Source organism: Apodemus sylvaticus, chromosome 6 (assembly GCF_947179515.1).
Source record: "Apodemus sylvaticus chromosome 6, mApoSyl1.1, whole genome shotgun sequence".
NCBI lineage: Eukaryota > Metazoa > Chordata > Mammalia > Rodentia > Muridae > Apodemus > Apodemus sylvaticus.
In genome coordinates this window covers 83,229,699-83,255,711 of record NC_067477.1, presented here as the reverse complement: position 1 = coordinate 83,255,711, position 26,013 = coordinate 83,229,699, and the positions used below count along the sequence as shown (strand labels likewise).

General features: G+C 40.8%; 1 protein-coding gene across 4 annotated transcripts in view; it reads right to left on the bottom strand.

The window, feature by feature from the left end:
• Positions 1-1,638: 1,638 nt before the first annotated feature.
• Positions 1,639-26,013, bottom strand: part of Ifrd1 (interferon related developmental regulator 1) — a 43,685-nt gene continuing 19,310 nt past the window's right edge. For 3 of the 4 annotated variants that reach the window (XM_052185919.1, XM_052185918.1, XM_052185917.1), the window contains 11 exons: positions 14,617-14,721; positions 14,410-14,494; positions 13,469-13,593; positions 12,768-12,925; positions 12,003-12,053; positions 11,737-11,915; positions 11,119-11,227; positions 6,108-6,242; positions 2,863-2,991; positions 2,419-2,514; positions 1,639-1,965 (listed from right to left, as the gene is read on the bottom strand). In XM_052185919.1, coding sequence (XP_052041879.1) covers positions 1,876-1,965; positions 2,419-2,514; positions 2,863-2,991; positions 6,108-6,242; positions 11,119-11,227; positions 11,737-11,915; positions 12,003-12,053; positions 12,768-12,925; positions 13,469-13,593; positions 14,410-14,494; positions 14,617-14,665 — 1,206 coding nt within the window. In that variant the 5' untranslated portion in view covers positions 14,666-14,721 and the 3' untranslated portion in view covers positions 1,639-1,875. Of the gene's footprint in view, positions 1,966-2,418; positions 2,515-2,862; positions 2,992-6,107; positions 6,243-11,118; positions 11,228-11,736; positions 11,916-12,002; positions 12,054-12,767; positions 12,926-13,468; positions 13,594-14,409; positions 14,495-14,616; positions 14,722-19,158; positions 19,464-26,013 lie in introns of those variants that run through there. The other variant, XM_052185916.1, reaches the window with a different exon arrangement.

Here is a 26,013-nt window from a genome sequence, read left to right as displayed (position 1 = left end):
TCAGGGCTGGGATGTAAGAGTTACACATTTACCAAGCCAAGGTAAGTCACTGTATGTGAGCCACACACAAGCAAACCTCCCAAAACTGAATTTGAATTGTCCAATGTTTAATTCTGAACTTGATGTTCTACACAGAAATTCACAAATCAAGCTTCCAGTTAAGACCTTAAAATTACTGACCCTTTTTGTATTCATTCCTAAGGAACTGCAGGCATGCCACCTAAGACAAGAGGTTAGGGTGAACTCTGATTTGAAAATCAATCCGAAGGATAGATAACATTGACATATCAAGAAAACAGCTATACAGTTGGGTGAGAGAAACTAATCTATATTGACTGATACACAAAGAACCAAGTTTTGTAAATTTCTTTAGTCAGGAAAGAATTGGTGGCAAGCATTTAGTGTAAAAGTCCAAGACAAGTAAATAACCACTCTAAGGCAAATGTTTAGTTACCCCAAGAAAACTGATGTTGAGAACCCTTCATGTATTAATGCTTAAAACCAGTAAACCAAGAAATTACTCAGTTTATAAACAAACATGAAAGGTAGGGGGGAAACACCTGAAAGAGAAGGGACTGATAGATAAGAGAGAAGAGGGCTTTAGAAACCTTGAAGTAAACTATGATAAAAAGTCATTAAAACACTACACAGGGCTGTGGGTAAAATGCTTGTCTGGAAAGTCCAAGTATTGATTTTGATACTCAGAAACTACATTTCAAACTGGCCACTCAGTACTGGAGAGGTAGAAACAGGATCTATTTTCAGAAAAAGATGGATGGATCCTGATGAGTGGACACATCAACAAATTCTCAAAACTGTAACTACAGGGGCAGTGTTTCTCATGTTAGGCTACATGAAACAAAGGTAACAAAGAAAGCCACTCTACATTCCAGGGTGTTCCCCAGTGTGCTGAGGGCTAGAACTGACAGTCACAAGCCAGACATCCTCCTAGCAGTATAGACCTTCCAGATTGTTGGGAACACAGAACAGTAACTTGAGGGAAAAAAATCCTCAAGTGTCATGCTTCTAGCCCCACCCTCTGCATCAAGGAGACTGAGTCCACAAACCCAGGACTGCACGCATTGAAGCTATGTGGAGATTAATGGTTATGTTTTATGCACTGCCAAAATGGATACAAGGGCAATAGAAAACACTTTTGAAGTTGGCTAACCTAAGTCCGTTATGTATAATGCTGTATTACTTAATTTTATTGTTTGATTACTCAAAGCGTTGCATTGTTTTGTTTTCAAACATTCAAAAATTTGTCTCCCTGCCTGCCTTGACTCATTCTGAACTCTATTTCAGTAATAAACAGCATTTCTTCTCTTAACAAAGAAGCACTTCCAGTGGGGAAAGACCTTTAATTCCAAAATGAAAAGCACAGGTTTCATAGAGTACGTCTTGTGCTTGGCTCTTAGGGCCTGGCAGCCCTTCTGGAACAGGCTAACATCAACTCCCAAGGTCTGGCCTCAGGGCTTGAGTGCAGCACGGAATAATGCCTTCTACATATCAAATTATCAACCTTCCACCCAAACCCATTCCCCAAAATCCAAGTGCCATGTGTGGATCCTAATCTGTCATAAATACTCCCGATGACAAGTTAACCTCCTTATTGTGAAAAACCATCTGCTCACTACACAGAATACGACCAAGCATCACAAACACTTTATTCGTGGTTACCAGTTATTTTTACAGAGAATAAAGAACTCATTAATCTGTAAAACTATACATTAAATTAAAATATAACCCACCCTACATCAAAAATTATCTAAGTTGACCAAGATAAAAAACCATCTCTAAAAGCTTATATACATTAGAAGTAGCAAAAATAATAATAAAGGAAGAAATTAGAAAACAGCCATTAAATTCAGACATCTAGAAGAATTCTCCGACGTCTGCTCTTTTATCTCGGCACTTGCTTCGAGCTTTTGTTCGTGCTTTAAAAGCTGCAGAGTTATATAAATGCTGAAATAGAAAAGAAAATATACATGGGTCAGTAAGACAAGATATTCTTATAAACAGAGAAACAAATAGGGGAAATTATAAAAATCACAAAGTAACTAGAGAGGTAACAGACACACATCATCCCATAATAAAGTACATGAAAATTCTGTTACACACATTTTACCTCAATAAAAACCAAAAACACTTATATTTTGTTGGTATCTTAAAAAAGAAATGGTGCCAATCACTATTTCCTGTTACAGACTCTGTTTGGAAAATGAGCCTGGCACACCACTAAGTTATTGCCCAGTACAACAGAAGCACACAATCATTCCCATCACCATGCAGAATCAGAGCTTTGGTTTCATTTTTCTTTAATGTATTTAGTCCTAGAAAGCAAAAGGACTCTAAGACCTGAAGAGAAACCAGAGAAGCTGTGCATTTTGTTTTTTAAAAAAAAAAAACAAAACCCACCCTTTCAAAACGAGAAATCTTCATGGTTTTAAGTGTTGCAGCATCAAGCATCACAGGGGGTCCAAGCTCAAATACATTGCGAAGGAATTCATTTGTCTGAAATGAAAAGGAAAAGCCCGCATCACAGATCTATTTCACTACAAACAGTGAGTGAGTCTGACTACAGAAGTGATATGGCTATCTGCAATAAGAAACTGGGCTTTCTGTTTTCTCAGTATGAAAAGGTATTCTCTAATGCCTTAAATTCTAGGGCTATGTAACGTAAAACATGTAAAACTATGTACTTTTTTTTTTAAAACTGTGCACTTTCACAGCACACCAGTAGTATTCCTGCAGACGTTTACTGCTTAATGCTTGGATGCATCCTGGATTTCGAGCCAACATCAAAAGCTAGTCTAGTCCTATAATTTCACCCCTCTCAATTAAAGCAAGGATGTCACTCACCTGCAAGTGGTACTGCATCCCTGATCCAAGCACCTCTTTAAACGTGTCATAGGTATGTTTTTTGACCCAGCTATCAATATACATGCGCTCAGGACCAAATTTAACAGTTTCTGTTGGAAAATCCCGTTCCTATACAACAGAGGAGCCAAAATTATCACACGCCCTAAAATGGCCCAAACACAATTCCTAGTCTAAAAAACTACTGATATAAAGGGAACAGTATTTGGAACTGATAATTTTTTTTCAAAGATGTGGTCAGGCTAGAAACTACTGTCTCAGAGTAAAAGGGAAGGCAGCCCATGGAACCGTATAAATTTGATGACACAACTAATAACTGGTAACAATGCCACAGTTTTAAGTATCCTAAAACTTCCGAAGGACTTAAGAAATGTGAAAAGGTCACGTATTTCTATTGACTAGGGAGGCTGCCAAACAGAAAGAAATGCACAAAGCAAGGAGCAAACGAGTGACCGGTTGCGACCCCTGGGGCCTCCAGGAGGAAGTAAAGATAAACAGGTTAACAAGTGCAAAAAGGGGAGAACAAGCAACCGGGAATTCCAAGAAACCTCAGCCAGGTTGGTTGAGCACACGAAGCCAGGTTCAGCAAGGCAGACCTATAATGCCAGGAAGGCTGAGGCAAGCAGACGGAAGTTCAACTGCAACCTGAGTAAGACGCAAGAATGTGGGACGAGAATAAGGCAGTGTACAGCCTGGCTGAGCAAGGCTTACTCTGGAGACCCAGTAGAACATTCTACAAGGGACGGAACCCCTGAGCCATGCTCCCAGACTGCTGACTCCTCAACTCCATAATCCTGTGGCCATCAGTCACATATGGCCACGCCCCAGGCATGTTCTGGCTGGACTCCACCCCTACAGTCACCTGGCTACAGCCAGGCTTTCCCCGCCGCCCCCCCCCCCCCCCCCGCCGCCGCCGCCCCCCACCCCTGTTCCCTGGCTATGCCAGGTTACCCAGCCCACTATAAAAGGCTTCTTGCCCCTCCTCACTCTTCATCCCCTTTTCTCTTCCTACTTTTCTATAATAAAGCATTGAAACTATGAACTGTCTCTCCTTATCAAAACCCACTGTGTAAGAACATGGAGCAGGCCTCAGCGTTTCCAGCACCAGGAAAGGACCCAGGCTCCTCTCAGCCAAGCTTCCTCAACAGGTACCTGGGAGGCCCATGGCAGAATGGCACCGCCTTCTGAGCAAGGATCTCCCTCCCCACTAGCCAGGCAGTCCCTACCCTAGCAGAGCCAGCCATCCTACCGCGGTGCAAGGCTTGGGCCTAGGCCCGCCACCGGCCGCGCCGGGCGCACCTGGCCCCCCCCCCTTCATTTTACACACACAAGAGAAGGGAGAAAAGGAGATGTGTTTCCGAGGCAGCATGGTTCTGCCACAGCACCATTATAGCATTTCTCAAGTAAGGCAAGGGAGCTGTAGCTCAAGAAAAATGGGCATCACCAGTGGACATACAGCTCACTGCAACTGGGAGCCAAGAAACCTGAGGGGACGTGTGCATTCCACAACTACCAAATTCCTTGTCTCTGAACACACTGAGTAGAATGAAGTGAAAAGAATATGAATTCTAGCTAGGCTTACATAGCCTATCACTTAGCAAGTAAGTAACCTCTTTGATTCTATTCTGTGGCCTACAAAATGAAGCCACCTATCAGTCAGTTATTACAGGTTTAAGAGAGAACATGTTTATGAAGTAACAACCTGGTAGTCAAAAAATGTATTCTATATTCTTCCAACCTTCGTAGTTTCAAGGAACACTTAGACCTCAGAGCTTACTTCCCTCCCAATCATGCTCTGAAAGCTTCTTCTTCTAAACCCTTATCCTTTCCTCCTTCCTAAGGATAACTACGGCCCTCTGCTTCCTAACTCAAGGATTCACATCTTTCAAGTTTTCTCTTCTCTCTCTTCCCCACTTCCTCTGTTTGTATGTGTACACACACATGCTGTGTGCACATGGAGGCCAGAGGGCAACCAATGTCAGTCCTCTCCCCATCTTCCACCTTGTTTGAGATAAGGATTTCTCATTTGTTATACGCCACAGTGTATAACAGGCCGGCTGATAGACCAGCACAAGAGCTTAGAAAAGTCTATTATCTCTGTGTCCCATCTCATTGTAGAAGCACTGAGACTATAGGTGTTTGCCAACCGTAGGTTTTGGTTATTCAAATGGAAGAAGACCCTCAAACTTGCATAGCAGATGCTATTAGTCACACTAATCCATCTTCCCAACCTCGTTTATATTTTCAAACTATCTTTTTTTATGATTCCCTTTCACTAGCAGCTAACACAAAACAGGACAAAACTACTATCTGTTTATACCACCCCCCAGCTGCCAATTCTGCCCGCTTTAGTGCTGTAGCCATGCCTGTTAACAGATATTGGGGACACATCGCTTACTTCAGCCCCCACCTTCCAACCACCGACCTGGCTTATCTCCCAACACTTCATGGTCTAGCTTAAATCCTCATATAAGCATCTGTTGACTGACTCTTGAATACCCATCTGTTCTATAAACAACAGCCCCACAGTTTTACCCCAATTTTTACCAACCAACCAAAAGCAGTTAGGTCTTGAACTTCCTCAAGAGACTGCCCTCATCCATCCTAAAGCTCATCTCAAGCAAGCAGACTAACCTGAGAGGCTCTGAAAGCAAAGACTGCCATGTGGCCTTTGTAAGATCCCAGGTTTGGTTAGTTTGAATTTTTAGCACTCTTTCTTTCCACAGATCACAGAAGCTCAAGGGTACACACAGAAGCTTAAGAAGCAACAGTATCTAATCTCATTCACAGATCTGATGTGAGACATAGGTAAAATGCCACCAACCACAGATCTCTCTATTTCTGGTCTCCAGTGTGCTATAAAATTCAGAGCTTCACATCTGTTAAGGACACACTCTGTGACCGAGCAGTGCCTTCAGTCCTGTTGCCCTACAGTAACTGCTTCTGCTTTCCAGGGATTCTCCCCCTATACTGTTGTGGGTGGTAAAGGCTTAACATCAAGGAAGTCTCCATGCAAGCTTTCACCAGGCTCAGCCTCACTTAGCTTCTCAGATGCAGCTCACAAAGGAGCCAGCTCTTCCCCAATACTGTTAAGGCCCTGCTCTGGGATTTAAACAAGGAAATAGCTTTGGGCTAGAGTGTAAATCAAGCAACACAATGACGCAGGTGTTTGCTGGAGACTGTCATTTCAGTGAGCTGCCGGCTGTGCTGGCACTGAAGAGGCCTACCTCCACAGCCCTCAGGACATCTCTGAAGACAGACCGCTGCTTTCTCTTGTCCACTTTGGCACGGTGTTTATTTCCATCTGTAGCCAGAGCCCGGAGCATCTGGGTCAAAGAATCCATATCTTCATAAAAAAAGTCCTGACCAAGGAAACAGATTTTTATTTCACTTATTTTTCATATTTTACATATTCTAGAATTGACAAAAAACAAACCAGTTGTATAAAGCAACACAATTTTGCTGCTTATGGAGATTTGTACACATATAAACAGGCAGATATTATGCAAAAATTCAACTACAAAAACGAACAGAACAGCACTCTCCTCCTGAGTATAACCAGCTGCCCCCGGAGAAGCACAGAACATGCTGCGCTGTGCACAGGACCCGGGCTTCTAAGTCCCCGAGGTGGCCGGGCCAGCAGCATCTATTCTGGACACCTGACCACTCGCACGCAGACAGAGTGGGCTCCCTAACGCACAACCGCTTTATTTCAGGTCAAGTTGATCAGCAGTGCTTTTTCAGAGGATGTGATTTTTATTTATGGCCACTGTCTCTAATAAGCAGTAAGATGCAACAAAAAACATGGGTCAGTAATTAAATTTAAGATACTCTTCTGGGGAGGGGGTGACACAAACTTGAAATCAATGTGATAGTCTTGCTTTTAATCTTTTAATGTATCAACTTGATTTGAATTCTGATATTTCTGATTATCTTTAAATCTTCTAATAAATATTTTCCAACATGCTCCAATTCAACTTAAGGTCTTATGCACACCCACCAGTAAGATATCTTATACATAATATATAATCAGTAACTCTAAGTTAGACCAAAAATTATAATATCTTTATATTTAAATACCAATAAATCTGATTGTATCCTAAGATGATACTTCTAAGAAGCAAATAGTTCAAGGGCTGCTAATTTTCCACCCAAATTTTACCAATTTGTTCTTACTTTTTTCTTCTCTTACTTTTAAAAGAATATATGAAGAAATTTTCAAATCTGTAAAGACAAGCCAAATTTGAGGGATCCAATATATTATCTTAATTGGATCCAAGTACTGCAAACCACTGCCAATCATTCTCAGACTGTGGAAGAGGGTCACGGGCTTTGTCTGGAGATATTTTTGGTTGTCACACTAGGAAAAGTGGTATTGTCATCTAGTGGGTAGATTCTAGCAAGAGATACAGCTAAATACTACAGCATACTAGAAGCCTTACCAGGCTCCTAACAGCGGCAGTGCCAAGGCAATGACAAAAACTCAAATCTACAGACAGTTGCTGAGTCACTAAGCTCAACACACTGTTAAACCTTGGAAATATAAATGCCTAGCACAAGTTTCCATAAAGTAAACAAGCATTAAAGAAAAAAAGAAAAAAACAATACACTCAACGAAAGCATCCAATAATATCAAAAGCCTACTTCTTATAGCTTAGGATATAATAAACTATATACTCATGGAAAAACAAAAAAATGGGTTCTGGAGATATAAACAAGTCAGTCATCAGTCTAACATAATTTAAAAAGGATAGAATTAGGGCAAAATGAAATTATAAGAAACTCCCGGGTGAGTACAGGCTTGCGCAAAAGGTTTAACATCCCCAAAGGTGCCTACTCAAAGCAGTACTTCTGTATGAAAACACCAGTGCTGTAAAAATGAAGCAAGCTGGGCTGGAGAGAGGGTTTAGGGGTTAAGAGCACTGACTGCTCTTCCAAAAGTCATGAGTTCAATTCCCAAGCAACCACATGGTGGCTCACAACCATCAGAACAAATGTCCTCTTCTGGTGTGTCTGAAGACAGCTACAGTACATTCATATAAATAAAATATTTAAGAAAAAAAAAGAAGCAGCAAGCTGGGTTCTAGCCAGCTGCCTAAACTTTAATAGATAAAAATTGTAGTATAATGTCAAACACCTGTCTAAAAAATAATCTAGAAAGCTTACATTGAAATAGAATGTGATCCCTCCCCAACTCACAAGAGCTAAACATGATCTCTAAAACGGTTTTATCCCGCTCTACTTCAGCACAAAGACTTTCCTACTTCACTTTTGTCAAAGAATGAACATTTCACACTGGGTCAGTTTCCTATCTACAAAGGCAAGAAAGAATGCCCACCTGCTCTTTTGAGCCTGTGTAAGTATCAGACTTAGCCCAAAGGAGCTTTAGTTGCCGGCTTAACCTGTCTCACTATATATTGTAACTCCTCCTCTGTGGAGACGAAAAGGGAGCACTGGTAAATACTACAAGCTGACCTGCTTCCCTGCTATTATGTTGTGAACCAGAATGTCACATGGTCTCTGCTATTTTATAGTGTTGCTGGAAAGAAGCCAATCTCAATCCAAACAACAGCTAATATAAATGCTACTCCCTACTTACCCGACATAGTCACCCTTATTTTTTCCACTTTAAAGATGAGGACACCGAGAAATAGAAGCTATCCAAGATCAACTAGCAAGGGTGGCTGGAAAGTGCCCAGGCAGCATGGCTCCAGAGTCCATTGCTTCCCATACAGATATACAGCAAGCACACAGTGAGCTAGTATAGCAACCAGGAGTAATAATGTCTACACTTTTAAATAATCACTAACATCTAACCAACTGATTCACCAGCTAACAGGTTTAATCTTGCATTCCTCTACTGGCTAAAAATGGCAGTTTCCTTTAACTCTTTTTGAAATGCATATTAAAAAATGAAGTAATAATGTGAATATAAATTACATTTTGTTTTATTCCTGTCTCCAAGGTTCAAGACAAATCTTCCACACTGTGAAATAACCAGGTTATAAGTACAGAACAATTATGTTAGCAAAAACTTCCGAGTAATTAAATCCTTAATTGCTATAAGAATTATTTTAAATCTGCCTATGTAATTAGTCAACCTGTTTTAACTAATTTTTTGCAGTACTAGGACTTTGGTCACACTTAGCAAGTGCTCTACCACAAAGTTGTACCAACCAACAACTTTGATTTAATTAGCCTTTAAACACTGTAACTACCCACATGTAAAAGCTTATTAAAATAAAATTCCAAAACAAAATGTTTATTTGTAACCCAATTTATTGCTGTCCATTGGCAACTACTTACATATCCAGATGTGTTACCCTATCTATCTAACCTACACATTTTATTAAGTCAGAGAACAAAAAGTATTTAGATAGTAAAACTTAAAATGTAATTTGAACTAAAACTACATTACTTCACTTTTAAGATATATTCCAAAGAGTTAAAGAAATTGCCATTTCTAGCCTGTAGAGAAATGCAAGATTAAACCTGGGACATCTAGTTTCTGTGTCTATTTAACAGTCATCAATTAAATCAGTAAAATGAATTGACTGTTAAACAGCTTCAGTTTACCTTGATTCTTAGCTGCTACCTTCCTAATGAGAGGGCTACTACCCCTTCACAGAGGTTAAGTATTAAAAGTCTATAAACATTGAGATTCAACCTAAATAAAAATGTAAAGGCCTAAAAATGGTACAGTCTACAACACCATAATGCATTAGACACTTGCTGCTCTAAACTTGTGACTAACTACAGTTTCATCCTGCAAATGCAGCCTTTCTCTTTAGGTTAACAGTCAAAGTGGATGAACGCCCAGGCGGCCTCACAAAGAACTAGAGGCAACTGAGGAAAGCCAAAGCAGGAGAAACGGCCCTCCCCAAGGAATAGCACATCAATTGTCCAACGCCCAACACTCTGTTCTGAAAACATATGTACCAGAAACATCTTATAGACTGGATTGAGTATACATGAAATATAAATATACATGTATGCAGTCAGTAACAGTTAGTGAAAAAAGGAGGCCATAATATATACTTTTTTTTTTTGAGACAGAGTTTAGCCCTGAATGTCCAGGAACTTATTCACTCATCTATAGATCTGCCTGCCTCTACCTCCCTAGTGCTGGGATTAAAGTTATATGCCATTAGGATTGGCTCGAGGACATGAATTTCAATAACAAGAAGGGGTGTAGTGTATTTGAAGACTGGGTGGAAAAACAGTTTTAATTATATTATGATCTCAAAAATAAACATTTTAAAAGCACCTATTAAGTAACCCAAGGTTGGAAATAACATCTCCTATTTAGTTAATAATTTCCCACATATTTGTGTTTCCTTATGATTTTTTCCCATTTGTTACTATGACAATAAGGAGTGACAGATACTAAAAGCTGTTCTTCAATTTTGTTTTATTTAAAACCTTTTTCCTTTACTTTTATTTTATGTGTTAGTGTTTGCCTCCATGTGTGTCTCTGTATCATATGTGTGCCTGGTGTCCACAGATGCCAAAAGACATGGATCCCCCAAGACTGGAGTAACAGATGGTAGTATATAGGTACTGGGAATGAAACTCAGACCCTCTGAAAGACCGAGTGCTCTTGACCTCAGCCATCCACCCCCTCAACCTGTTTCTCAATTTGAAATGCCAGCACATGACATGAATTAGTATCTAAGAACAAATTCACCTTTCTAGTGGCAATAAAAATTATGATCAAGGTAACCAAATATCCAGTCTACCAAGATAAAAGGGTTCCTAGAACATAAGACTTCCAGTTCAAACCTAACACAGTACCAGTATCAGGGCCATTTAGGACAGCTGGTCAGATACTTCTCATTTAAATACCCTAACAGGCCCAACCACAGTAATTAACACTTGCATATAGACAGTGGGTAAGCAAACAGAATCCAGAACACCATCAAAAACAATGCTAAATAACAATGACAAAACCTTATCTCAACCCAAATCTATGCTGACTGGTATTTCATCCATTTGTCTTTTATTATAAAACACCACATGCCTGAAGTCAAGTATTTGTGAATAGAGAGCAACATTCCCTTCAGTTCTACAGACAGCAAATGTTTCTACCAACTCTACATCAGACTATACTCTCAAAACCAATCACAAGTTCTCAGGTGACCAGCCTATAAATGTATTTATCTGATTCCTAATTTTGACAGTGACAATACAAAAGAAGAACAGTCCTCAAGTGTCTCCTCCTGCCAATTAGATACTCACACTCTCCATTCCTCTGGCCAATTCAAACAGAAGTGCCAAAGATTCGCCAGCAGCAATTCTCATGTTTACATCATCACAAGAAAGGAGGCTTGGAAGTTTATGGAAATGCCTAGAAAATAGTCATTACTTTATGAGTACAACCAGTTACGTTAACTAAATTTTTTTTAATTAAAAAAAAAAGTGAAACTAAAGGGTTGTTAGAAAATTGGCTCAGTGGCTTAATAGCACTTGCTTCTGTTCTTGCAGAAGATCAAATTTAAGTACCAACACATACATCAGGCAACTCACAACTGCTAGTTCCAAGGGATCTGATAGCCTCTGCTGGCCTCTGTGGGCACCAGCACTCAGGTGGTACACATACACACATGCAAGCACACACACATAAATAAAAAAGAAACCAGGGCTGAAGAAAGGTAACAGCACTGGCTGTTCTTCCAGAGGACCCAGGCACAATGCCATGCACCTTCATGGTGATATTCAACCATCTCCAGTACTAGGGAATCCAAAGCCCTCTTCTGGCCTCCAGGGAGAATGCACTCATATGGTGCACAGACCTACATGCAGACAACCATATACATAAAATAATTAAAGATATATATGGAAACTAAAGATACATACAGCTCCAGCTTTTTCTTTACTTCACTGATTGGGCATATGGTCAGCAACAATGTCCACGCGAGAAGCGAGCTGATGTGAAGCACTGTATTAGGAGTGCTACAAGTGACATTCGAGTCTGTCTCTTTAAGGTAGGACTTGATGAAGATAGTTTCCAAGCACTCCAGAGTTGAATACAGCTCCTAAAAGAGAAAAGAATGAGGTAAAACCAGGACTATCTTCAGTTAAAAATAAAAGCACTAATTGGAATTAAAAATTATTCTACTTACAGTGATGTCATCTGTGGCAATAAAACAGCAAACACCAAAGCAAGTTGCACACTACAAAAGGAAGACATTAATGACTGTTATTTTCTTCTTATACATTTGCTTTTAAAATTCAATGTGAAATCTTTCTCAACTACTTCCCTCCACTAATTCCCACACATAGTATAAGGAGATTGGGAAAGAAAGAATAAGTAATGTCCAGACAAGGAGTCTAAGCTCCGCTATCAGATATCAAGGCCACTTTAACACAGTGACTGAAGTGACTGCTCCTTTTGGGTCTTCCTCCTTTACTAACCCATGAATCTAGAAGGGATATTGCACACAGATCAGCTTCCATGAAGCACAAAGCAGAAATCTAGTAAAGTTCAAATGATTCTCAAACTCCCTTACGTACCACAATTAGAGATCTGAAAGCATGCTCAAACCCTAAGACAAATTAAGAACACTTCACAAGCTAGACTTCGAAAAGTCCTACATTTATCCCAATGTAACTAGCTTTGCATGAGGACTTAACCCAACAAACACCAGTGTCGTTTAAGCTCCAGTCATACATATTCCAAAAGTGTAATAGCCCATTAATATCTGTGTATGGTCTTTAATTCCAAAAGAAAACAAAGCATTCAAATGGAAGACTGTAGAGCATAAAAGAGAATTTGTCTTAAACTGTTTACTGTTTAAGACAGAAGAGTAAGGTGTAAATAAGACATTACTACTTATAGCTTGGGTGTTGTGTCTGGATAAATCTGTAAATTTTAATCTCATACTTACAGTCTGCCTAGCCTGGATACTAGCTGTTCCATCACAAATTATTTTCTTTAGGATTGGTCCAAGAGTCTTTAAAATCTCTTCACTTTCCAATCCAGGGCCCAACTGAATACAAAGAACAGACGCCAAGGCTGCAGCCGCACGCTGCTCCTCACTCTTTCCTGAAGAAGCAAAGAAGCAAGCATGGCAGATTTTATTTTCAGCAAAGGGAAATAGAGGGGGAGGGTGGGTGGGAGTGGGTCGGGAGGAGGGGCATATACTTGGAGGCAGGGGGTTTTCGGGGAAGGGGGAAAGGCTTTAGCATATGAAATGTAAATGAAGAATATATTCAATAAAAAAAAGAAAGAAATGTCATCTTTTACAACACGAATTGCAGAGTTTCTATTACACAGCTATAGAACTCAAATATGCCAGAGATATCCTAGACATGGTGTTATTTTAGTATATAACTTGTTTTACAAGCAAGGCAAAATGGGCTGGATTCTTACACTGCTCTCCCAGTTTAGGAAAACAGAGACACCTTTAAGTTACAGTGTGCTGCTTCCATCCCTTCCTTATGTCACCTGAGAACGGCATAACCTCTTCTGAGAGAACCAAGAATGGCAAGCCACCCTACTTAAGATGTTTATTAGCAAAAGGTACTGTGAGGAGAGAGCCAGTTCCCGTTGGCTCTGCACAGTCTGTCAAGAACTAATGGCATTTACCTTTCTTCAGACAGCGCTCAATGCTATCAGTTAAAGTCATTCTTCTCTCAAGAACAAACTCATACAGCACTTTTGAAGACAGTGCATTTTTAACACCTTCAAGAGCTGCCTGTCTTGTCTTCGCACTATTGAAAAATAAAAAATAAAAAGGAAGAACTAGTTAGGAGACTGCTATAAGCTAATGATTTCTAAAGACCATCTCCATGTCGAAGTATCTATCGTTCAATGATACACCTACAACAAATCATCTCAAAAGGGGAGGATTTTACAGTGCTTTCTATCAGAGCATTTCTCTTTATTGGTAGCTACAACTCTTAATGACTGTAGTATTTTGTACATTCAATGTATACAACATTATGTGTAAGACATGCTACACATAATCTTAAGTAAATTCAGTTTCAGTCCACCCTACCCCTTTAAACCATCACTTATTATTCCAAAGTCCAGCCAGTCTCCAATTCCTGAGCTCAAGTGATCCTCTCACCTGTGAGCCTCCTCTCAAGCATCTGGGACCACAACCATAAACACAAGCCTAATATTCATGCTACATCTTCTGGACATCTTACTTTCATCTGTTCAAGTCTAGAGATGCCATGAATAAAACTTACCTTTGACAGTTTTCATACCCATAACAAATTTAGTAGACAAACTTAAAGCAGTTTGTCCTTATAAGCTGAAGATCAACTTTTAATTCTATAAATCAATCTCAACTACAAAAGTTAATATATGCTACTATGCTGTAACAATGAGTAATACAAACCAATTTAAATCTTAATAACATGTTACTATGCACATTAATTGGCCAAAGCAACATTACACCATCCACAGTAAACAAATCAAGCTTCAGAAAAACACACTGCTTTATCAGAGAAATGCACAAACTACATAATAAAGTAACTGATTAGAATCACCCAGAATGGAAAGCTTTTAACACCTCTTACCTCTTATCAAGGGTTAGGTCAATTAATCCCTTCAACTTGTACTCTAAGTCTTCTTGAGTTCCTTCCTCATCAAGAACTTCTGGTCCTACAGAATAGAAACCAACACTGTAGCAGAGCAGGGAAAACATAGATTGGGAAGAGGAACACTATAGCTAACAAGAATTCCCACTTTATCTTTATGGCAAGCCGCAAGTATACATTTCCTACCGTCCTCTGCAAAACTCGAAGGATCGCTATAGCCACTGCAGTGGCTCATTGTTTCAATGGATGCGTCTTCATCACTGAAAGGTTGAACAGTCCGATGCGAGCCACCTATTAGGAAAAGGAAAGGGATGAATTCTCGCTCTCTCTTTGCTATATATATGTGTAAATTCTTAACTTGGAAATTATAATTCCTACTTAAAAGTGATCTTGTAATAAAGTCAATTTTTTTGTAAAGAGACAATTATACTGCAAAAGAATGTATGTAACATTCCTAAATTACGTTGACTCATCTAGTCTGTACTTCAGAAGGTCAGCTATTTACATTGTGAAGCAACTTCAGACATTACCAATCATCTAACAATGAGAAAAAGTAGCTTCAGTAAGCATTAACTGGTAAGTAGATGGCCTCTTGTTCAGGTGCCCTATTCTAAAGGCAAGTACTAAGTTCAAAAAGGGTAGTTTTTAGATGACAAAGGAAAAGCCTGTTCAAACTAAATTGCTTCCCCCACTCCTTTTAAGTCAGGGTCTAACTGCATCACCTGAGCTGGCAGGGAACTCATGAAGACAAGGTTAGCCTTAAATTCACTGCAATCCCCACATGTCAAGCTCCCAGGATGAGCAACAGACATGTTCTGTGTGAGAGTTGGGGGTCCATCCTTGACTTCCACCATGTCTGAGATAGTGTCTCGGTTTTGATATATAAAACTGCATGTATAGTTAAACTGCAAGTTTCTGAGAGTACCCCTATCTCCAACCCTATAGGAACATAAGGATTAGAGATGTATATACCATCCCGACTATACAACGGCTCCAGGAACTCAGATCTTCTATCTGCAAAAGCTGTTTACCCACTAAGCCATCTGCCAGTTAAAATAAAACTACCTTAAAAAAAAAAAAAGGAACTCAGGCTGTGGTTGCGTGTAAAACCTTTAATCCCAGTACTTGGAAGACAAGAAGAGGCAATGGTCTCTTGAGTATGAGGCTAGGTACAAAGGGGTGGTTCCAGGCCAGCCAGGTTTACACAGTGAGACCCTGTCTCAAAGATCAAATAAAATAAGATTCCAACCATATCCTAGAGTTTAAAAAAATACCAATGCTATTACTGAAAATAACTTTATTAGCATATTTTCAACTTCAATAAAGAATAAATTCATAATTGAGGGATCATACATTAACTTAAAAAATTATGAAGTAATGAATTACTTTGAGTCCTGAGCTAAAATTAACCTCAAATTCTGACCATAAAGTGACCTGAGTGGACTGATTTACCCGCACTCAATTTCCTTGTATTAGTAAAATCAAAGACTACATCCTTATAATAACTAGTACATTTTAATATTATAGAGTTCACTCTGCAGGAGAGATGTTAGGGTTACCACCTGATCAGAGTACAGAAAAATGAATATGAACTATACAACAGGTCAATTTCATTTGCTCACCAATGTACCTAACCTCTTCTTTTGGCACCTATTACGCAAAGGTTTCACCTACTAACTTTTATGCACAATCCATGTGCAATTATATAGAAATATATTTCAATAGTAAGCATATCAAAACACAATCATATCACACAGGAGTATGGAAAATAATGTGTCCTATGCTACAAATTTAGGAGTGTTCTCCCAGTACATAAAGATGTCATTGAGTAGCATGATTATACAATCATCTTATGTATAATATACTGATGTAACAGTGTACATGTACAATTGTTGCCAACCAATTCCCACTGAAGACTGGAAGAAAAGGGAAAGTGTCAAAAGCCCGTAAGTATATTAATTTCATGAAAAATTAGAAGCAAATATAGATTAAAGAGCATTACATTTGAACGCATTTTATTTTTTGGAACTTAAATTTCTTCAGAAATAGTTTAATGTATAATTATTAACACCTCTATGCACACATCATCATGATTAATACTTAACCTTAGGTATGAATAAAAATCAAGTTCCTCAAAAAAATTAAGTTCCTGTATTTCTCTTGGGTGACAGCCAGGTTCTGCAGGCCAGTCTCACTATATAACCCAGATTAACCTTCAGCTCCTGCCAATCTTCCTGCCACCCCGGCCTCTCAAATCCTAGGATTAATGGATGTTAATTTTATTTTTTTAAATCCTCTAAAATTAAGCCTGTTAGAGTTAGGCTAATTTTCTTTTAAATAAGTTGCTTTAAAAAACAAAACAAAACACAACAATGCAGAGAAGTTAGCAAATTTTTAATTTAACAAGTGACCTTGAAATCTGCTTGCCTGAAGTCAAAGTAACTGGGATCAAAGTAGAAAAGCAGAGGATAAGTAAGGCAGTAATGCCAACATTTCTTAATCACAGCGCTAGGAAAAATAAACACCAGCCTATTTCTGGTTCTTTCCTCATGACAAATTATGCTAACAGCTGAGTATATTCTGAAGAATCTTACCATATTTACATACAAGCCAATGTAATTTTAAAACTGTTCATATGTGGCCTGTTTTTAAGATTATTTGTATACAACTTTAAGCTTCTGTCTCTTAACTAACTGACTTGGTTTCTTCATGATTCCAGGAAGGGGTTTGAAAAGGAAAGGAGTGACTGGCAGGATGCCTCAGAGGAAGGGGCACCTGCTGCCAAGCCTGTGCGCCTGAGTTCATCAATCTCTGAGGCCCACACAGAGGATGTGTCCTGAGTTCACACTCACACACAAATAAGTAAATGCATTTTTAAAGCAAGGAAATTCATCCTGTAAGAATGTCTGACATCTAGGTCAAGCTTACCTTGTAATCCTGTTAATGAGCAGGCACTCTACATATGTGAAGTTCTTATTTCTCAGAGGCTTACTATACAAACTTTTTTTCTTAAAAACCTTGTCTTTCATGCTAAATCTGTGGCTTTAGGTCTGCTATTTCAGCAATCAGAAGACTAAGACCACACGATGCCTTTGTTTGAGACCAGCTGAGGCTACAGTGAATTCCAGAGCAGGCTACAGACTGTGGCTGCCATTAATAAACAAAATGAGAAAAACAAAAAGGAAAACACAATCCAAGACCCAAAGCAACAAACTGAAGGTTGTAGAGATTCACGTAAATCAAATTTATTCTCCCTGTCATCCAAACTTAAATAGAAAAAGTGGTTTCTAAGTAAAATTTTTGCTAATTTTTCTCTGACTCAACTATTTAGGAGGTAAAACATACATGTGACTAAAGTAAAAAATTACAGAAAAGCATTCTCATCCAGTTCCACTTGCAAGAGGTTAAGAGGGACAGCTTAAAGAGTAGTAGTAGTAGTCTTGATTCAACCACAACTGGTTACATGAACAGTATTTCATAACTTCACAATGAATTTCATCACCCTTTCAGGAGAAAGGAAAAACTAAAGAACAATTTGTATTTGTAATAGTCTATACCCAACCAGTTATCATCTAATGCATGATCAAGAGCTCTCCAGACCCTGAAGGAAAACTTGTGCACTGCCAGTCTCCAATATTTAACATGAAAACTGGTCATTTACTTTTCTAATATCATTCGAATGATCAAAGAGTAGCAGCTATGTCAACAAATACCTAATGGCTATTATGTTGGTGTGGAACGTCTGGGGGCATTCCAGTATTCAATTCCATAATTTTTACAAAACAACTACTTAATGAGATGACTACTACCCATTTTAATAATACTAGTCTATTCATGTGTCTTGTGTGCAGTCTTGTAGAAGAGACCTTCGGCTGCAATCATTTTTTCTTAACCGTATGTTAAGAAGAGAATCGTACATTCAGTTCAGCACTGTGCCATCCAGAAAAGCTTAGACTTAGCATAGAATTAAAAAAAAAACAAACTTATCCCTAACTTTTCAGCCAATTGCAACCTTGGCTTCTCACCACCTCTATCGCTGCATGGAACCTATAGAATGCAGCACAAAGGAGAACGCGGTCGCCTAGGCTGGCAGCACAAGGGCTGTGGGGGCTCCCGGTTTCCGGAGGTACCGGGTAAGTAGTGGGAGCCACTCTTAAGGGTGGGGCGGTGGCTTTGGCTTCCGACGCCGCCACCCAGTCTTAGAGGACCCGCGGGACGCGCGCAGGAAAGCAGCGGGATGGAAGCTACTAGCGCCTCTGCGTCACCCTGGCCCCATCACGCAAAGCTCAGGCCTCGTGACGCAAAAGCCGGTCCAAGCCCGCTGGACGTTTGACACTCCCGAGAACTCCATGTTGGAGCGAGAGCCGCAGGCAGCGCGCAATAGCGGCATGCCACCGGCGCTCCGCCCCATCTCTAGTTCGATAAAAACCGGACAGCAAGCAGCAGCGTCTAGGAAGAACGCCAAGTCCTGGTCACCCTTATTCTGACTCTCCGGCACAAGGTCCCACTTCTCCCCGCCCCCAGGGCCGGTGCTCCAGTACTGCTCCCGCGTGCCAGCCAAGAGGCGCGAGTCCCGGGGCATGATGGGAACTGCAGTTCAGCAGCACCACGTGCTATGCAGACTTGGGCGTCCGAAGCAAAGACGGAACTACAAGTCCCGCCGCGCCCCAGGCCGGAGTCTCCCGTTCCGCCGGCCAGCCGGCTCCCGGGCGTGGGGACACCCCTCACCTGCCGTGGCCGCCGACGTCGCTGCCCCGGAGCCGCCGCCACCCCCGCCACTGCGGTGGGGAGCGTTCCGCTTCTTGTTCTTCGGCATCGTGGGCCGCCCGGTGCCGCCTACACTTGGAGCTCAGCGAGGATCAGCCGATGGAGCTGCACTGTCTACTCGTGCGTCTGTGCGGCGGGCGGCTGAGAGGCGAGTCTCCGGCTAACAAAAGAGGCGAGGAGCGGCGCGGGTGAGAGGCGGCGGCAGCGGCAGCAGAAATCCCCGTGAAGAGCTGCGAGCGGAAACGATACATGTTTCTCTCTAGCGCGGGAGCGAAGGCGGGGTGGCCAGACCACGACGCCTTAAGTAGCCAGACGGAGGCTTGTCGTCACCATGCGTGGGCGGGCTTCCATCACTCGCTGGCCAATCGCTGCAGATCTCCCCACCAGCGTCCACTGGGGCGGTGCCTGCATTCGGACTCCCGTTCCCAGAGCCTCAGTCTGCGCTCGGTGCCCGGGCTGCTATGCTTTAGGGCCGCGTGGAGCTTTGGGAGATGTAGTTAGCGAGAGGGCGCGGCCTCCTCCAGGCTCCTCCCAGTCCGATTGCGTGGTGACCTCGTCCCTACGAGGCTTCCGCCCTGGAATTTACCCGGGTAGTCACCGCGATGAGCCATGCGGCAGTTATGCAGCGTGATGAACGTCAGCTTGTAAGATCACGTGTAATAACCTTTCCCCTGCTGGCTTAAGGCCTCCGTCCAAGCACAATCATACCCTCCTGTGGGTTCAGGGAAGTGGCTCCCCTACCCGCCAAAAAGAGGTGTGTTTTCAGCTACTTCAGTTGTATTGTTCGCGGATCGCATATTCTAGACTAAAATCTCAACGAGACTGGTGATTCAGTCTCAGATTTTCTTACAAAAATGTAGCCTTGATTCCACCTGCCAGTTAGGAGGTCAGTTTGGGATAAGAGTTTATGAGAAGTTAGCAGCTGGTCAAACATACATGAGTTATAAATATCAGTAATCACAACAAGGTTTATTTTCTTAAGGTGCTCCTGTTGATCTATTTTCGCTGTCGCAACACCTGCTGCTGGTAGGTTCCTATACTGTCCATGCAAAACAAACTCACTGACTCGTGCAAGTGACTCATTCTATACTCCACATCTCACCTCAGCTTGATTCTATTTCAAGTGACTATAGTACTTCTTTCTCCATCTTAATGTCCCTCTTGTACCTTAATCCAACTTAAATTTTATCTTCGTTTTTTACTGCCATACTGTGAATATTGTCTTATCTTCCCCCTTATTCCATAATTTATTTACTGTAATTTATTCAGTTTGTTTTAGTGCCTCCCCTCCCCCCCCAGCAATTGGTTTTAAAATGAAACTCAGAGCTGTATCTTGACCTCTAGCCACACACAGCCTCAGTTCATGCCAGGTCCCCCACGTCAATGTTTCATGCCCAGGAAGGCTGATTATTTACTCAAATGAATGCTCTAACCCCCAATCTTCATCTTGAGAATTATATCCAGCTATCAAGAGCAGCTCAAACGCTCTAACCTTCATGAAGCTTCCTCCTCACAAGTCTTTGTAATGCTCTACTGCCACTCACTGTCCCTACAGATGGATCACATTTGGATTATTCAAAGATTCCATTTGAAGAGCAACATTCAGGCTGGTGAGATGGCTCAGCAGATAAGGGCACTGACTGCTCTCCTGAAGGGCTTAAGTTCAAATCTCAGCAACCACATGATGGCTCACAACCATCCGTAATGAGGTCTGACACCCTCTTCAGGTGTGTCTAAAGACAGCTACAGTGTACTTACAATACAACAATAATAAATCTTTGGGCCGGAGCAAGCAGGGTTAACCAGAGCAAGCAGAGGTCCTAAGTTCAATCCCCAGCAACCACATGATGGCTCACAATCATCTGTACAGCTACAGCATACTCATATACATTAAATAAATAAATAAATCTTTAAAAAAAAAGAAGAAAGAAAGAAAGAGCAACATTCAAGGTTTGCTTTACTCTGTGTTCTCCTGAAGACAAATAAACTGCACAGAGCGTGGCTACCAAACATGGTACATGCACACATGCAGACATGGACACAGGCCCCTGTTGAGTCCCATGTGTCTGGACAGGCACACCTGAAATCCAAAGGCCCTGGCTCACATGAAGTGAGGGTTCTCAGGGTCAGTAAGGCAGAGCATACATTCTGATGCACCTTATAACCACAAGCTCTTGGTTATCAAGATAAGTTGATATAAAGAACAATAACTTGCTACTCTGTGAACACCATCGCCCAGGTGTAATAGCTTCTAGAGTTTGAAAATAGTGCCTTCCCAGAGTTTGAGATGGGTGTGTTATTTCTGTATGTTCATGCGTACATGATATGAACAGTTCACATGGGCAGGCCTGTTCAGAGCCTACCATGTCATACACTGCTTGCTTTACATTCATTTGGGACTACTATCCTGCCAGGAAATTGTTCACTTCTTCAAGTCAAAATCCCAGTTTCTATCATCTATTTCTTATGGCACACAAAGTACTGTACCTATTAACCATAAAACCAAATATTTACAAAATAACTTTGCTGAGTGAGGGAAGAAAGAAAAATTATATATCATGTCTTTACACACAAGGGATTTAAGTATCAGTATAAGTGAATTTTGAGATAAAGTTTGGACAAAAATCACCTCATTGTAACATTATTTTGTCTACAGGTTAGCTGTAGATCAATACCAAATGTCAGAAAGATAATCTATAACTCAGCATATTATTCGTATCATGTTTAAAGAAGTTCACCAGTCCACAAGTACTAATGCCCAGAAAAGAGGGGAGAAAAAAAAAAAAAGGAGCATGCCCTGAGTCAGGCTCTATGGGCTTGCTTCCCTCCTTATCCAGGTCTGGGGCTGTACCCAGAGGTTTTTTGTATGTTAATCAGATGCTGTGCCCATGAGCTGCCAATCTCTAATACATTTCCAACTTTTACTTTTGATTTTTCTTAAAAAAAAAAAAAAAAAAAAAAAAAAAAAAAAAAAAAAACCTGCTTACAATTTATGTTCACAACTTAAACTCTAGAAATTACAAATCAACTCCCTTGTGCATGAGCTTTTTAGAGATAGCAGAAGTGTCAACCTTGTGTGCCAAGTTGTCCAGTGAACTTTGACTTAATGAACCTTAATGAGCTGGCCGTCATCAGTTTCCCAGAATCCTCTGGTCCAGGTTTTCACTTAGGACCACCAACTGCTCAAGGACTGATACCCAGCCAGCAGGGGGCAGCTTCTGCTGATTTCCCCTGCTGCTTTTTTTGAGTTGTTTTGACAGAATTTCTCCTCTAAAATTGCATTCTTCCCACTGAACTCTTTCTACAATTCACACTGTAGATATATATAGATATATAGAGAGATATGAAATACTTCAGTAAAGGAGCTAGAACAAAAATGATTTTTCAGACCACTTCCAACTTTAATTGCCTTGGACATCACGATATGAAAACTTCACAGATAGGCCATGGGGGTCAGAGTTCATCTCTACCAGAGTAGTGCCTATGAGATGACCAACATAATACTTGTCCAACACTGACACCACAGTCTAGGCACCTCAAGCTGAACATAGATTTGTACTGATATACCATGAGGTTGAGGAAGAGGCCCAGTTCTCAGAGCTCCAGGCTTGCTTGGCCTTTTTATCTAGGAAAGAACATCCATCCCAGAGACTTATATATACATTTTATTGGCAAAATTGTGTCATTCTATCACTTTTAATTGTGGGAGTTTACAAGACAAATGCCTGTGCTATGTTCAGACAAATCTGAGGGTATAAATAAAAGATAGGAGGAAGGCAACCAAGGAACGTCCATCTATAAACCATAAGGCAAAGTTCTCCCCATTCTACTGTTTAAGGTCTTTTGCCATCTGGACATTATTCATTGCCTCTTATCTCTTAGTCATGGTGATATATGCTTTCAAAATCATATAACGTTTCATAAGACATCTGATAGACAATGCCATGGTGGTAAAACTACTCAAATGTTGCAAAAAATAAGGGTTATATTAGTCAAAATTGTGCATACTTGAAAAGAATTTTCACCTTTCATGGGGTCTCTGTTGGACACTTTACGAAATATAGCACATATATATTCCTGGAAGACATAAATTAGAGTTTCTCTATAAATGTCTTTAATTACAGCTCCTTGGGATTCTTTGCATACTATCAAGTAGAAGTGTTTCCTTGACCCTCCGTCATATAGTGTCTGGTGGGATCTAGCTCTTTAAAAAAGTTTTTATATTATTTATTTATGTGTATGTATGTGAGTGTATGTTACATGTATGTGGGTGCCTGAAGAGGCCAGAAGCGGTTGTCAGATTCACTGGAACTGAAGTTATGAGCTGCCAGACACAGGGGCTGGGGACTAAACTCTGGTCCTCTGCAAGAACAAGTAAGTGCTCTTGAACACAGAGCCATCTCTCCTGCCTCGGGATCCAGTTCTTGCTTATAACTCCCCCTTTCCTTCAGAGGTATGGAACCCCCCCCCCACCCCACCCTCCCCACCCCGTGAGAGGTCTCCAGGCTCACAGGGCATACGACTTGGGCCTCGCACAGGATTGGCATACAACTCCCCATCACTCCAGCACACTGTAATTCAGCCCTATTGGTCATCTTTTCCAGCTAAAGCCACAGACTTGATTCTTCTCCTAAGCTGTTTGCAACAGCTCCTGTCTGCCTGCTCTGATCATCCTGCGCTTCCCACAGTTGCCATTCAGATCTCAGCTGAAGTGACACCTCCCAGAAGAGAGCTTCCCACTCTCCCTCCTAAAGTAGCAGTCGTGCTCCCCACCCCCACCCCGCACCAAAGCACTTCTCAGTTTTCTCCCTCCACTTTCTAGAGTGTTGAAATTAGAGAAAAGATACAATCTTGTTTTTTAACACAGGGTCTTGCTTTGCAGTCCAGGAAGGCCTAGAATTTGCAAAGAAACCCAGACTTACTCTGCTTGTAACTCTGCTCCAGTTCCCCACCCCCACCCCGCCCCACCCGGCCCTGGGCATATGACCTTCAGCTTAAGAGAGCCCATTTTGTTCAGTACTGAGACAGTCTATAGAACATATTCAGTTAATCTGACTGCATAGATAGAAAAGTAATTGAACATCACTTCTTTGTCTAGAACATCACCCACAATCTTTCCTTCATCTGTTAAGCCATAGACTTTGCCCCATCCCAGCTTATCTGATTAAATATCTTCAGTTTTCTCATATGTGTGCTGTAGAATATTATTAATTATATACCTTGTAATTTTTATTGTTTATTTTCCCATCAAAGATAAAGCCCATATGTTTAAAACCAATTTAATAACTTCTGTAGCACACACCAGGTTTTTACAGATACATACAGCACCTTTGTGTGAGTTAGAAAAAAAAATGGCAGACTTGAATATTGGTAATTGGTAGGAATTTATCCCCTGCTGAACCCTTCATCAAGGAAAGGGGAGATGGTCATAGTGTGTGTGCATGCTTATTATGATGAATACCTAAGTGTATCTGAATGTTTTCTTCAACAGCAAAGGAACAGGTGGACGTGGAACTTAATATATGGCCAAGATCCACACTGTTGACCTGAAGAGATGGTTCAGACAGAAGAGTGTTTGCCATACTAATACATGGCCCTGAATTTCTTTCTCAAAACCCATGTTTTAAGGGGGAGGGGAGTCAAATGTGGTAGTGTTCTTATCATCTCAAGGCTAGAGATGCAGACAGAGGTGGATCCCTGGGTCTCAGTGGCCAACCAATGCTAACTTACGTCACATGTTTGAGTCTAGTAAAAGACTGTTTCAAAAATAAAACAGACTTGTGGCTCCTGAGGAGGGTGCCTCCCATAGTTGTCCTCTGGCTTTCAATGTGTGTGCACATATATGTACACACACAGAGAAGTTTTTCACACATCTTGTGTAATCTTTATAACAACCAAATTGAAGAATGTTTAGTTTTATCTATCTTATACGAGTAAAAGAAATGGACTCAAAGGGGTTTTCCAGCTTCACCAAGGTCATTTCATCAAGATAACACTGGGAAATAATGAGGCTACACCTAAGTCCCTGGCCCATCTACTTCCAAGGTTGAGCCCAGCCAAGCTTTGCCATATGGGAACCAGATTACCTGTCTCTCAGAGGCAGGCCTTATGTATGCAATCATCCTGCAAAGGTTCATTTAGGCAAAATCTCCCTTGTAGGACCTTTTGTTCAGTGGTCTTTGACTTCCAGTGCCATTCTACAGTTCCTGTTGGTGACTAATGATTTCATTGCAAATCTGCTAAGATTATAGTAGAACTTTATTATCAAAGAATATTATTCAAACAATTTTTAAGTGAATTACCACCTATAATGATCCAGGTTGTATGGTTTTCTTAATGTGTTTGCAATTTCTGTCTCATCGTCAAGAATGGTGATAATGTGGGTGCTGGAGAGATGGCTCAGTGGTTAAGAGCACTGACTGCTCTTCCGAAGGTCCTGAGTTCAAATCCCAGCAACCACATGGTGGCTCACAACCATCTGTAAAGGGATCTGATGCCCTCTTCTGGTGTGTCTAAGAACAGCTCCAGTGTACTTACATATAATAAATAAATAAATCTTTAAAAAAAAAAAAGAATGGTGATAATGCAGTGTGCTAATAAATACAAGATTCCTGTTTAGCTTAAGAATAGACATGATATCAAATTTAATTAAAACTCTCCTTCCTTAATATAGCATAGGAGACCTTGGGTATGGTTTTAGTTTTGAAGTTGCATACTTTAATAAAATTTCCAACAAAAGACTTAAATAAGAGTAATGTTCAAGTCTCCTCTAATACAAGAATGTTTCTCTCACACAGTTACAGTATTGTCAATAAA